This window comes from Phoenix dactylifera, chromosome 7 (genome assembly GCF_051530095.1).
Source record: "Phoenix dactylifera cultivar Ajwa chromosome 7, Ajwa_hap1_PhDact_Kaust_v1.1, whole genome shotgun sequence".
Taxonomy (NCBI): Eukaryota; Viridiplantae; Streptophyta; class Magnoliopsida; order Arecales; family Arecaceae; genus Phoenix; species Phoenix dactylifera.
Genome location: NC_143196.1, coordinates 33,982,490 through 33,996,318, shown reverse-complemented (window position 1 = coordinate 33,996,318; position 13,829 = coordinate 33,982,490). Strand labels below are relative to the sequence as shown.

General features: G+C 41.9%; 1 protein-coding gene across 8 annotated transcripts; it reads left to right on the top strand.

Moving 5' to 3' along the window:
* Positions 1-546: 546 nt before the first annotated feature.
* Positions 547-13,467, top strand: LOC103701960 (putative apyrase 7). Of its 8 annotated transcripts, XR_015967561.2 has the most exons (5): positions 547-728; positions 7,295-9,353; positions 12,365-12,684; positions 12,785-13,069; positions 13,236-13,467. XR_015967561.2 is itself a non-coding variant. In XM_088701840.2 (4 exons), exons 2-3 carry the CDS (start codon positions 7,499-7,501, stop codon positions 12,658-12,660), a joined length of 2,151 nt encoding a protein of 716 aa, XP_088557966.2. In that variant the 5' UTR covers positions 547-728; positions 7,303-7,498; the 3' UTR covers positions 12,661-12,684; positions 12,785-13,467. The 8 variants fall into 8 exon arrangements, 6 of the variants coding, with proteins under 6 accessions (XP_088557966.2, XP_088557967.2, XP_017697016.4 ...); XM_088701840.2 differs by having other exon boundaries at positions 7,303-9,353; positions 12,785-13,467; XR_016396047.1 differs by having other exon boundaries at positions 563-728; positions 12,365-13,069.
* The last annotated feature ends 362 nt before the right edge of the window (positions 13,468-13,829 follow it).

The following is a 13,829-nucleotide window of genomic DNA, read 5'->3' as shown; positions in this document are numbered from 1 at the left end:
CGTGGCATTTTGGTGGGTCGGTTTGGTTTATAATCCTCTCCCCTGGGCCAAATATTTAAAAGAGTGTTCGCTCTCTCCTCGCTTGTTTGGTCGCTTGTCTCGCTTGCTCATTGTCTCTTCCCTCTTCAATGCCTACTAATGCCTACTAATAGAATTTTTAAATATATTATATTAATATATATAATATTAATATAATATATTAATAGTATATTGATATATTATTTTTTTCGTTAGGCTGAGTGACATTTTTATTCTCAATTTTTAGGCTTAAGATTACTGTTTTGGGATGATATTGAATTTTCGAGGACATCCTGTTGGGTTGGGTGGTGATTTGAGTTGGTAAAGCCATTTAGAATCACTGTTATATAAAATTACTGTGGTGCAATTAATGTGGCGGCCAATATCTTTGACCTTGGGACAATAATTCCATACCAAACGCCCCATTGGTATACATTAGATCCGAAGAAGATACGGCAGAGAGTACAGACAAAAAAAGACCGCGCCGATGCGACCCAAAGACGGACCCCGTCCACAAACATAGGTTTTGGTCTCTTTAGGTTTCACATTCAGGTCGCAATAAACATACTGTCGATCTAATTTCTTCACTTTTTTCCGTCCTACTCCCGTCCTGCCCCGATCGATCGCCAACCCATCTCTCTCTCTCTACCAGCGGCGCGGACGGTCGCCGCTCGTGCATCCCCCGCCGCCGGATTCATCCAAAGCCACAGGTCAGTCGTCGTTCTTCATTTTCTCGGAGTTTTTTATCCATAAATTTTTTCGAGGATTCACAAAAACTATAATGTTCTTTTCGTTATCCCTTCAAGTTTCTGTTTGGGTCCAGGATTTGATCGAAGCTGCCTCTCGTTTTGTTTGGTTGGAGTTTCGATCGAGAGATTACTCCTCTTTAGATCTCTACCGGGATTTTTACGTTGAGATGTGTTCTGGGTAATGCAGGGCGGCGCTTGATCTTGTTAGTTTTGACTAATGGTGGGATAGTTCGAATTTGCAGTGTACTAATGGCATTTAGAAGAACTTTTTTGTTGTCAGGAGGATTGAGAGACGTAAAGGTGAGGTCTTTTAATAGGTTTCTTGGATTTAGGGGGAGAGTGATGGAACACAGTATTAGGTAGCCTTTTAGGTTTCAAATTGTGGATGTGAATTGGATTTTGGTTAGGAGGCATACCTGCTGATCTTTGCGAATGTGACCCATAGCTTGGGAAAAGGAATGTTCTAGGATTTGCAGTAGCAGTTCTGGGATACATTGGATCATTGATGGTATATGAAAAAAGAGATCAAAGATTACATGTTATCATTTTCGGTTTAGTTTTCTTAGGATGCATATGAGTGGGGAGTTTGGGAATGGCCTTGGATAGCATGAAACAGAAGGATGGTAGTGTAAGTTCGCAGCTGGGCTTCGGGACATATCTGTCAGGGATTCATGCTAAGGAGTGAGAAAATGGCTGACAGGACAGAGGAGGAAAATGTAGGGTGGTGTAGAGGACAAAGAATTATGATGAAACGGATAGAACAAGCAAGCATTGTTGAACGTTTCTTTTCTTTTCTTTTTTAAAAAAAAATTGCTTCAGCATTTGAATTTTGTTGGGAATAGAGTGCTTAATGTCCTCACCTTGGTGATGTGTGGTAGTGGCGGACAATACCATGGCAGAGATGATGCCTGAAGGTGTTGCACTTGTAATTGGAAAGCTGACTGGGCTTTGTAGTGAATGTTTCCTGAGGGATTTATCAAATCAACAGTTAGATCATTCAAAAGTGGGAGTGCAGACCTTTAAGATGTATGCCCCATGCCTTGTTGGTCAAGAAGAATAGGTAGGAGGAGGAGAATTTACAGCATTTGACTCATATAGTGCCAATCAATATTTTATATCCTGATGGGAAAGGGCGCATCCCGGCCATCCCGTCCCATTATTGTGGAAAACATGACCGGGATCGGAATGGGGGTGGGACTCTAAAACCCATCCATGTGGAAAAAGAAGAAGAAAGAAGGAAAAAAAGGAAAGAAACAAGAAGAAATAGAAAAGAAATGAATGAAAGGAGAAGAAAACAGAAAATAAATGAAGGAAAGGAAAGAAGGGGGAAGAGAATGAAAGAAAGGAAGGAAAGAAGGAATAAAGGAAAAAAATAAGCAGAAAAGAAAAGAAAGAAAGGAAGGAAGGGAGAAGAAAAGAAAGGAAGGAAGGAAGGGAGAAGAAAAGAAAGGAAGTAAGGAAGAGGAAAAAGGAAAAAGGAAAAAAAGAAAGAAACAGAGGAAAGAAGATGGGGAGAGAGATAGAGGGTACTCCTTGGAATGCTCGACCGGGATTGATGCCAGAAAGCGGCGGGATGGCAGGGAGTCCCTTTCCTTGGAGAAATCGGGACGCCTCCATCCCATGGGATTTAAAACCTTGATGCCAATTGTTGTCAATTAATCTATGACTCCATGTCATAGCATCATATATATGATGTTGAACAGGATGTACCATGTCACATGGGTGGTGGGTGATTTTTGGACCAAATGGACATTCATGCTGCAATATAGATGCTTCTCAATGTGATCAACAGAGATAGTGAAATAGCAAAGTATTGGATTGGCTATAACTTGACATTCATATACTCAAGCATGGCAACAAAATCTACATAATTGTGCAATTCCACATATGTATGCTGATGAGAGGGGCTTCACTATGTTGGAGGGAGATCGTGGTGGTAGAAACACTTAAGAGGGTTGTCAAACAAAGAAGTAAAAGGAAAAAGCAATTAGAAAGATAAAATAAATGAATAGGTATAATCTACATAATTATTTGATACTGTGTACATGTGTTATACATAAGCGTGCTAATGGGAGGGGCTTCATTATGTTGGAGGGAGTTATTGGTGGCAGAAACCCTTAAGAGGGTTTTCAACAGATAAGTAAATGAAAGAAGCAATTAGAGAGGTAAGATAAATGAATGGGGCTTAACTACATAATTACATGATACTTCATACATGTGCTGATGAAGAGGGGCTTCATTATGTTGGAGGGAGGTAGTGGTGGCATAAACTCTTAAGAGGGTTTTCAACAAAGCAGTAAACAGAAGAAATAGTTAGAGAATAAATAGATGAAGGGGCTGAACAACTTATAGCTTGCCGCCTTTTCTAAGACAAAGGTTGGAGACTTGGAGTTGACACTATTTGATCATGGTAGTGGATTACAGGTTCTGGGCCCATAAATACTACAGACCTGTGTTCAAGATATGTATACTGGATAGACTAGGAGTAGCGTGCTAAATCTGGAATAGGAAACTGATGCCGGACTAATTTTAAAATGAGAGCAGGAGAAGAGGAGAAGAGAAGGAGGAAGAAGGAGAGAAGAAGGAGAAGGGAGGAGAAGAGAAGAAGAGGAAACGTGGGGAAAGAAGTCTTTTAATTCTGCATTAAAACCCTAATCAGCTTACAAGTTCCCTTTAAATAGGGCCCCATAAGAACAATTAAAATAAACCCCTTACATAAAATAATTCCCCACAAATAAGCCCTAAAATGAAAATAAGCCCAGAATAAAATAAACCACAAATAAATCCCTAAACACAAATAAACCCAGAAATAACAATAAGCAAATATGCAAATAAAATGGGGACCTAGCTGATGTCCCCATCAACTCCTTCCGGGTGAGAAAAACTCGACCCCGTCGAGTGTAAATCGGGGCGACTGTCGTACTGCTCCAGAAGATCCGGGTCAAGGCGCTGCAACTCAGCTCGCGAAATCCACGACACATCTGATTCGGGTCGACCTTTCCACCGAACAAGGTAACGTTGGTAGCTTCCTCTCCTGTGGTGAATGCAGTTGACCAGAATCGTCTGCTCGTGGAGTCTCGAACACGAAGTTGGCGCCGGGCAGAGCTAGCTAGAGCTGTGGACCTAGATCTACAGCACAAGGGCTCCTGGGCTTCTGAAATGGACTGAAGAAGACTCTGGATCGGGCCTGAAACAGGGCCTACGGCCAAGTGGCCTTGGGCTGCACTACAGGCCAAGCTTGTTTTGAGACCGCCTGGACCTGGGCCACACTCAAGGGAGCTTGGCGCGCGGGCCGGGTGATGGAACTGGGCTTGTGGCCTGCTGAACACGAAATGGGGGTCAGGCTGGCCGAGCTCGAGTGGGGTCTGATGGCACCGACTCGGCTAGGAGAGAGGGAAAGCGGAGGGGGAGGCGTGCAGTGATGGCGTGCGGCAGCGGAGCCGCAGTGGCGAGGATGGCGGCAACTCCGGTGTCGGTGGACGAAGGTTGGTGGAGGCGGAGCCCGGCGGAGGTGGCACGGCTCGGCAACGGCGGCGGCGACTCGGCGATGGTCGCTGTGGCTGACCGTGAGAGGGAGGCGACCGAGGGGGTGGTGGTGGCAATCAGGCGGTCGCGGGAGCAGCGGGGACGGCGACGGCGAGGCGGCGCGGCTCGGTTGACGGAGGAGAACACGGGACTCGGGCGATGGCGGATCTCGGCGGCGGCAAGAGGCGGCACGGGCGGAGACGGCGAAGACGGAGCGAGGCCGGCGGAGACGGCGAAGGCAGAGCGAGGCCGAACGGCACGGTCACAGGGGCGGCGCGGCTCGGTTGACGGAGGGGAAGGCGTCGGCAGCAGAGACGGCACGGCGGGGCGGCGGCAATGGTGTCGGCGGCGGAAACCCTAGGGTTCCGTTCGACAGAAACAGAGGTAAGTTTTTTTTTTTTTTTTTTGGAAACACGTGCAGGTCACGTGATCCTACGGGATTTTTTTTTTTTTTTTTTTTTTTGGAACCCTAACGGGTTCGGGTTATCGGTTTCGGGTTTCGAATGAAACCCGCTCCGATAACTGTGAAACTCAGCACGTGCGGGTCACGTGCCAATTTTTTTTTTTTTTTTTTTAACTTACTGGATGTGAACCGGGCTATCGGGTTTGGGGTAACGGGTTTAGAACTTACCCGTTACCGTAACTCCTTCTTCAACCTCCCGATCGATTCGGGAGGGCGTTCCGGCCGCTTCGGCGGTGGTTGCGGAGCGGCCGAACTGAACGGCGTCGGAGATTCCGTTGTCGGCGGCGACAGGCGGCGGCTGGTCGTGGCGGCGGCCGGAATCTTGCGCGCGGTGGTCGGCGGGTGCGTCGACAGTGCCGAGGGACAAGATGGCAAACAGATCGGCGACGCTCTTCCTCTTTCCGGCAGCGGGAGTCACACGCGGTCCTTCAACGCGCTCCGGTGTCCGTGGTCGACGTACGGCGTAATACTCGTGCGGCCACAGAAATCCAGGAATCCGGCGACGCTCGGCCATACACCGGTGGTGGCACACGGTGAAGACGTGGCAGAGGTGGTGGTGGCGTCGGTTGCAGGCTCCGGTGGAGGGCCAGAGGCGGCGCTGCAGGGAGGCCTCCGGGGGATCTGTTGGAAAGAGGTGGTTGCGGCAGGGAGGGGCACAGTGGAACTGCTCGGCCACAGGGGAGCTTCCTTTTTTTTTTTTGCTCTGGTGAAAACACAGACCGAGAGAGAGGAAGGGTCGGATGCGGGTGGCTGTCGATCTGGGTCTTCACAGACTCGGCAGTGACCCCTTTTTTTTTTTTTTTTTTTTTTTTGGTGAGCGGACTGACAGAGGGAAGGGGTCTGTTCTTGTTGTTGATGGTAACCGAGGGAAAGAAAAACTGTTGACGGATCGGGGCTTTGGCAATAGAAGCAAAACCGGTTGCTCTGATACCAAGTTGATGCCGGACTAATTTTAAAATGAGAGCAGGAGAAGAGGAGAAGAGAAGGAGGAAGAAGGAGAGAAGAAGGAGAAGGGAGGAGAAGAGAAGAAGAGGAAACGTGGGGAAAGAAGTCTTTTAATTCTGCATTAAAACCCTAATCAGCTTACAAGTTCCCTTTAAATAGGGCCCCATAAGAACAATTAAAATAAACCCCTTACATAAAATAATTCCCCACAAATAAGCCCTAAAATGAAAATAAGCCCAGAATAAAATAAACCACAAATAAATCCCTAAACACAAATAAACCCAGAAATAACAATAAGCAAATATGCAAATAAAATGGGGACCTAGCTGATGTCCCCATCAGAAACGGCATATATTTCAGGTTCCAGACTCAATAAGGTTTATGGGATCTAGGATTAGGGTTTTGGATGAAGAGGATGTGCTTAATAGAGTTCTCCACTAATTAGCCAATCTTTAGAAATACCATTTTTTCCAGCTGCCAATCCAGCATTAGCTCTCCACTAGCTAGCTTGGCAAGGGAAGTGTCGAATCAGGCAATTCAACCACCCAAGAAGAAATAAAAGTTGTTTTTTCTTTTTCAGGAGACAATATTTAGGCCTCAAATTATGATGACTGCATACACTTAGGTTGTTGATGTGCTGATGTCAGCAGGTTAGGGTGATAAGGTAGATGAAGGTGAGAGAGAGCAGTTACAAACTATTTGTTGATAGCCTAGCCACGAGAACTTGTAAATTTGTTCCAGTGGCCTTTTGTTGATTTTTGAATTTAAAATTGGAGTTTCTGTATGCTATGTTTACAAATTTGCACTATATTTGCAGAACTTTTATGATTAGCCTTTGAACCCAAGGATAATGGAAGCTCATTTTGATAAGCTGCTGTGTGTTGAAAATAACACATCTATTGAGTTTATGGAATAGTCAGCTGCCACCTGAGACGACTCCTTGGTGTCTCATCCATATTCTCATAAGAGAGCATTACCTCAACTCATTTCTAATAACCTGTTCCATGATGGAAATGACACCTTTATTGAGTTTATGGAGTAGCCAGCTGCCACCTGATGCTCCTCCTCGGTGTCTCATCCATATTCTGATAAGACAGCACTACTTTTATGGCATCCAAGTGTTATTTGAACAGTTAGCTTTCAAATTATTGCTTGAGTACTCAGAGTATAAAAATTAGGCTTTCTTGTGAAATTTATGTTACTTGATTTATGCATTATGTTGTTCTATGCTTGTAATCCAATGTTTGACCAAAATATTATATCTGATGGTTGGTTCACTATTCTTGTTTACTTCTTTAAGCGGTAGTTGCAGGTGCATTCTTAGAAAAATGTTATAACTGTTTAGATTGCATTATTGTGTATTAACCAATAGCTTTTCTAGTCAAGCACTATTAAACTGCTATAGAAAGTAGCGGCAATCTTTTGATTGTTTGATAGAGCATTTATTTACTGTTCTGAATGATATCTGGAATTTGAATTTTATTCTTGCTGTTTGTCATTTTTTTAGTCACTGCTGTTAGTATTTTTTGGATTATGATAAAGGAAATGTTGATAATTTATCTTCTCCAAGTGTCCTGATTCATTGTCTTTTCAGACATACAGATACGAGGTTCTGGAATTGCTTTACAAAATTTATCTAGTGAAGAAAATCAGCTTCAGTCAGGTGCAATCTAACAAGACTGCAGCAATTCTTTTGTCTCTGCTCTATTACTGTATTTCTTGGTTTCTCCATGTAATTTCTTGTCCCAGCATGCCAAAATCATAGCTTGGCTTCAGTCAACCACAAGAGAAAACCAGCATGCAGCTTTCAACATCTCTCCATGAACTGCCAATATTCTCGAAATTAAATCTGGTGGAGGGTGACTTTGACCTTGAAACTGTTAGAAGTAATGACCATGCAAAACCTCTACATGCTCTAGAAAGAGAGAGTACTACTGGATATAGCTTTTCAAAGGAGAAGTCCTCTCTAGCAACCCCAACTAAAGGAAGGAAATGGATACGGGCAGCTGTAGGTGTTATTGTCATTCTCTTGTTATTTTTATTCATTTACATATGTTCAAGATATCTTAGTACTTATTTGTCACATGAAGCATCAGAGTATTATGTCATACTTGATTGCGGAAGTACTAGTACTCGAGTTTATGTCTATGACTGGTCTATTAATCGAAATAAAGGCCACTCAGATTTACCTATTGTCTTGAGATCATTACCTGAAGGTTCGCAAAGAAAATTTAGTGCACGGAGTGGCCATGCTTATCAGCGTATGGAAACGGAACCTGGTTTTCATAAACTTGTCCACAATGAAACTGGGTTGAAGGCTGCAATAATGCCACTTCTTCAGTGGGCTGAGAGACAGATACCCAAGCGTGCTCACAGAAATGCCTCTCTCTTTCTTTATGCTACAGCTGGGGTTCGTAGGCTACGGAGTTCTGATTCAGAGTGGCTTCTGGACAAGGCATGGAATATTTTGAAAAGTTCGTCATTTTTCTGTAAAAGAGATTGGGTCAAGATCATAACTGGCATGGAGGAAGCTTATTATGGATGGATTGCTCTTAATCATCATATGGGTATGCTAGGTTCCTCACCAAGTAAAAAGACATTTGGTGCACTTGATATGGGTGGTTCATCATTGCAAGTTACTTTTGAGACCGAGAAGCCAATGCATGATGAGACTAGCATAAATTTGAGAATTGGAACTGTGAGTCATTATTTAAGTGCGTATTCTCTGTCTGGCTATGGACTAAATGATGCATTCGACAAATCTGTAAGCTATCTTCTCAAAAGTTTCTCAGGCACTGCTGTTGCTGGCTTAAGAAATGGAAAAGTTCAGCTTAGGCATCCGTGCTTGCACATGGGGTACAGAGAGGAGTATACCTGTCCTCATTGTGCTACACTTAATCAAGAAGAAAATCCTCTGATTGGAGGGAGAATCAGTTCTGGGCATGCTAGAATGGCTGGAATGGTTATTGAACTGCTTGGTGCTCCTAATTGGGAAGAATGCAGTGCACTTGCAAGAATAGCAGTTAATCTGTCTGAATGGTCTAGTACAAGTTCTGCAGTTGATTGTAGACTCAAGCCATGTGCTCTCAGTGATAATTTACCTCGTCCGCATGGACAATTCTATGCCATGTCTGGTTTCTTTGTGGTCTTTCGGTTTTTCAACTTGACTTCTGAGGCTACCCTTGATGATGTTCTAAACTTGGGTAAGGAATTCTGTGGAAAAAAATGGGAAGTTGCGAAGAGCAGTGTTGCTCCACAACCTTTCATAGAACATTATTGCTTTCGGGCACCATACATTGCTTCACTATTAAGAGAGGGATTGCAGATCAAAGATAACCAAGTGGTCATTGGTTCTGGTAGTATTACTTGGACACTGGGAGTTGCATTAGCAGAGGCCGGACGAGCATTGTCGAGCAGAATTGATCTTCAGAGCTATAAAATATTCCATACAGATATAAATCCGACTTATCTTCTTCTCCTTCTTTTGGTGTCGATTATACTCTTACTTTGTGCACTATCATGTGTTAGCAAATGGACCCCAGGATTTCTCCAGAGATCATATCTCCCACTTTTTAGGCATAACAGTGCAACCAACTTGGCTCTCAATAAATCATCTCCTTTTCTTTTCCAACGATGGAGTCCCATAAATTCAGGTATGCTTTTCCAATAGCATTGTTACCAGCCCTTTTGTGATAAATTCTTGATTGTTCCAAATAAATTTGCTTCATGCATTGAGGCCTTTGGTTTTCTTTGCATGTCCAATTATAAATTCTACTTGTTTAACATTGTTTCAAAAAAAATAAAAAGGAAAGTATCAAGCTTGGGTTTTGTTATCCATCTTTTTTTAAAATGCTAACTAAGAGCCATGGCCAATCTTGATTTCACTATCTGAAGTTGAGCAGTGGTATTCATCAAGTAGGAGTTGGTTGATGGATGGAACAACATTATTAACTCTTTCATGTCTAAGGGCTTTCTTTTGCTTCATTAAGAAAAAAAGGGCATCCAGTGCATGAGGCTCTTGCCATTGCTGGGTCTAGGGAGGGTCATATGTGCCCAACCTTACCCCCTTGTATGGAGAGGCCATTTTCATGTTTTGAACCTGTGACAACCTGGTTACCATGGTCCAACCTTATTGTTGCACCAAGGCTCAGCCCTCGCCTCTGTTGCTTCGTTATATGAGGAAAATTATATTTTCTATCTTAGGACTGGGACAAAAGTTAGCAACCAGGATTCTTTGAATCATGTCCACCTTATGCTAAGGAGATCTGATTTATCCATCTGTGAATAAATCTTGTCTGCAATAGCTGGACTCTTTTCTGATGTCCCAACTGAATTGCCATGACAAATTCACCATTTTTTATTCATGAATATGAATTGGACATGTAAGGGCAGATTGAGGATTTTTACCCTCGAGGGAGCCCATATCAAATATTCAATTAATCAAAATTTATTGATATTTTTAAATTATTGTGCACATTGACATTTTCATGTGCACTTTATTTTTAAAAAAAGTGAAAGGAAAACCAATTCATTTGTGTTAAAATGCTTGTAACTAGAACCTTTTTGTTTATTTAGGAGAGAAAGGTAAGAAAATCCAACATGCTTCACTTTTTTAACATAACAATAAAAATATTTAAATAGTGAGGACATAATTATAGAGACAAAGGGATACTGGTGCTGCTACAAAAACAAAATGTAGCGGACAAAGTGGTTTAGAGAGAAGTTCCGAAGATTGTTAAAACTAAATAATAAAATATGGATTGTATTTAAGGTGTTGTGTATATGCATACAAAGATAAGAGAGCAAATTAACATGCATACATCATAGTTCTTGGATCAAAAAGATGTTAAAAAATCAATAATAGATGGGAAAAAAATGAAGCAAAGAGAGAAGAAAGGAAGCAAGCCTCCTCATTGTTTCATGCTACAGGTTCCTTTTTCTTTTTTACATCCTTTCCATTCTCATGGTACTACCTTCTTTAACCCGGGTTTCTCTCTCTCTCTCTCTCTCTCTCTCTCTCATGAATTGTTCACACTTCCCAAAACCAGATGGAAACTAATAGCTAATGATGTTTATTACCCAAGGTTTGCTTAGGGGAGTAAATTAGGAATGAAAAAGATATCACACAAACATGGTTTCCTTATTTGGATGGATAAGGATTAAGGATTGTCAAGGAAGGTATTCTAATATTACACCGCGTGCACCCCCCGCCCCCTAAAAAAAAAGAAAAGGAAGGTATGCTAATTACACAATCATGGTATTAATGAAATTGTAGAATTCTATTTCCATATAAATTCTAATTATACTAAATTCAAGATTTACTGATCTAAACTAGTATGTATAAGTTGAATGCAAGCAGGAGGGGAGAGGGGGCATATATGTATAGGCTTAGGATTTTGGGGGGCACTCTTATAGGAGCTATATAAGAGGTTTTTCGGATCCTGGGGGGCACTCTTATAAAAGCTATATAAGAGGTTTTTCGGATCTTGGGGGGCCTTGGGACCCTCTATCACCCCCTTGATCCACCCATGGAATCATGCATGTCTAGTCTTTATATCTCCTAGCAAAGTCTTTCCTTGCCCAAGGTGACCCTAACTAAAAATTAAGCTCTGATTCTTGATGGTTGACATTGAGTTGATGACGTGTCATGACAGTTCACTCAATCCTCGTGTGGATCTTCTTGACCTACATTTGTCATAAAGAAGCCCTCATTTTAATGGGGAAAAGCTTTTGTGGATCTTGTTGACTTCCATTTATTCTAAAGAAGTCCACATTTAATGGGGAAAAGCTTGGAGAGAGAGGATGAACATTGGTACATGGAATGAATATCAGAATATGACTGTACACTGACATACAATATGGCAATGCACATGGACATACAGCATGGCAAATATTAGGAGCACAGGACATGGGACAGCTAAATATTAAGTGTATGTTGTTCACCACCTTAATTATTTATGTTAATTGCATACATTTCAGTTACATGGACTCTTCATGAAATGGTTTAAAGAGTCTAAACTCTGCTTCCAATATACTCAACTAATATACGGATCAACACATACTCTTCCAGTAGGTTAGAACTCTGATTATGAGGCAGAATTTATCAATGAAGTACATTGCATCTGTAGCTTGCCTTAGTTTGTCAAGAAAACATAATCATGATAGATTACATAAAGGCATGGATTAGTGTAAATTTGGACTACAGACAACTTATAATTGGGCTATAAATAGCAGCATATATGTAACGGTGCGAGTATGAGCACTAGCTGATTGTCAGGTGCCCAGTGACCCATGCAGGCCCTTTGGTCAATAAGCCTGGGACCCTTGTATTCTGTAGGCACACATAGGCAGTGGGGTTGCCAGGGTGCCAAGATGGGGACCAGCTAGGCACCCATTTCTGCCCGTAACAATTGCCTCGAAGTATCAGAATTTTATCTCGCTTGTTAGTTTTGTGGATGCAAAGATACTGGATGAGTCTGTGAATCTTTTGTTGCTATTTTCTTTCCTTTTCCAAACATTTTTTCTTTGTATTCTCGAGTGCTCTACCCGTTAACATGTCGTTTTTATTTTCATTCTGCAATAAGCATGAGTTATGTAGTATGTACTTGCAATTGCTATGACCCATACAAGGCTTGATGAAAATTATTTGAATTTCTCCTTTCAGGTGATGGAAGAGTAAAGACACCGCTTAGTCCTACTGTTTCTGGCTCTGAGCAGCACCCTTTCGGCATGGGATATGGATTCAGTGGTAGCACCATTCAGCTTACGGAATCGTCTTTGCACCCATTAGGTGTTTCTCATAGTTATTCCACTGGTAGCTTAGGTCAGATACAGTCTGGCGATGGAATGGGATCCTTCTGGCCACCTCACAGGGGTCAGACAACTCTTTCAAGCCGAAGATCACAATCTAGAGAAGACCTCAGTGCTTCATTGGCAGAAGCCCATATAACAAAGGTTTAGCATATCTGTGCTGTTGACAAGCTGGTACAGACCCTTAATTTTTAACAAGCCATGTTTATAATAGCATAGAACTATTAGATGTCTTACTCTTAACCAACAAAAATCATTTTGTCCGCTGTACCAGAAAAAAATCATTTTGTACCGTAAGGCATCATAAGATAGGCGGAAGGATATGCTGAAAGAGTTACATGATGTTGGTTACTGCCATTATCTTTCGATAGTACATTGAGAATACCATGAGAAGTGGAGCTTTCGATTCATTTTCAAACACTCAAAATCCTCATAGGTTGTAAATATTTTCAAGCGATTCCATTGAAGCAGGTGTGATATTGTAACAAACCAGAATCTGCAAGACAATGCGCCACCCTGCATCACTGCAGCATCTTCTTCGATAAGTCTCCTGCCTCAGGTGCTTGTGTTCCCCTTCAATTTTGTTTCCTGATGTGATGCAGATTCAGCAGGATGCCTTGTCCTTTTTTCAATTTTTACATCACAGTAAATTGCTTCTTTCCCATAATTGCTAATAGATTTTTTTTAATATTTCTAATTGTAATTATTTGTCATCCATTCATCAGTATTATACTAACATTGGTGAATGCTACCGCACATAACTGCCTTTTTATGTCGCTGGGCGACAAGCATGAAGAGGGATGCCTTCCATTGGTTATGTTTTTGGGGTCATATGTCAGTTATGTTCACTTATGTTCATGATTCCTCTATGGTGGGTTTATGTACATTATTTTTCCTATTGGATATTGTAAGGATTCTTGGTGTTAGACCAGAAAATTTTGTGTTCTGCCACATAAACACCTTCCATTATTCTTTTTTGTTGACAGTAAATTGCACAGCAACCTATTTTGTTTGCTATAATAAATGCTGCTATAGAATTTCCAAGAACAGCATCACAACAGACTGACAGTTCCCACTGGAAACAAATGCTGAACTGATGGATCTTTTGCTTCGAACTCAGACAAGGAGTCATTTGTACTAATTATCTAAAGTCCATTATCTGTTTATTTCATCACTTTTTAATCTTATCATACGGAATATAGCAATAGCAAAGTTCAAATTGGCCTGAGCTGAATCCTACGTAACCCATCACTCCAAGGTCTTCTCCACCGCTTCGTCTCCCTTCTGCATGCGAGTGAAAAACACCCATATATTATCGT

What these genes read in the sequence shown, in the direction of transcription:
- LOC103701960 (XM_088701840.2), top strand. Translation starts at nt 7,499, where the DNA reads ATGCAGCTTTCAACATCTCTCCATGAACTGCCAATATTCTCGAAATTA. An exon ending in ATGGAGTCCCATAAATTCAG is followed by an intron (nt 9,354 to 12,364) that starts GTATGCTTTTCC and finishes TTCTCCTTTCAG; the next exon opens with GTGATGGAAGAGTAAAGACA.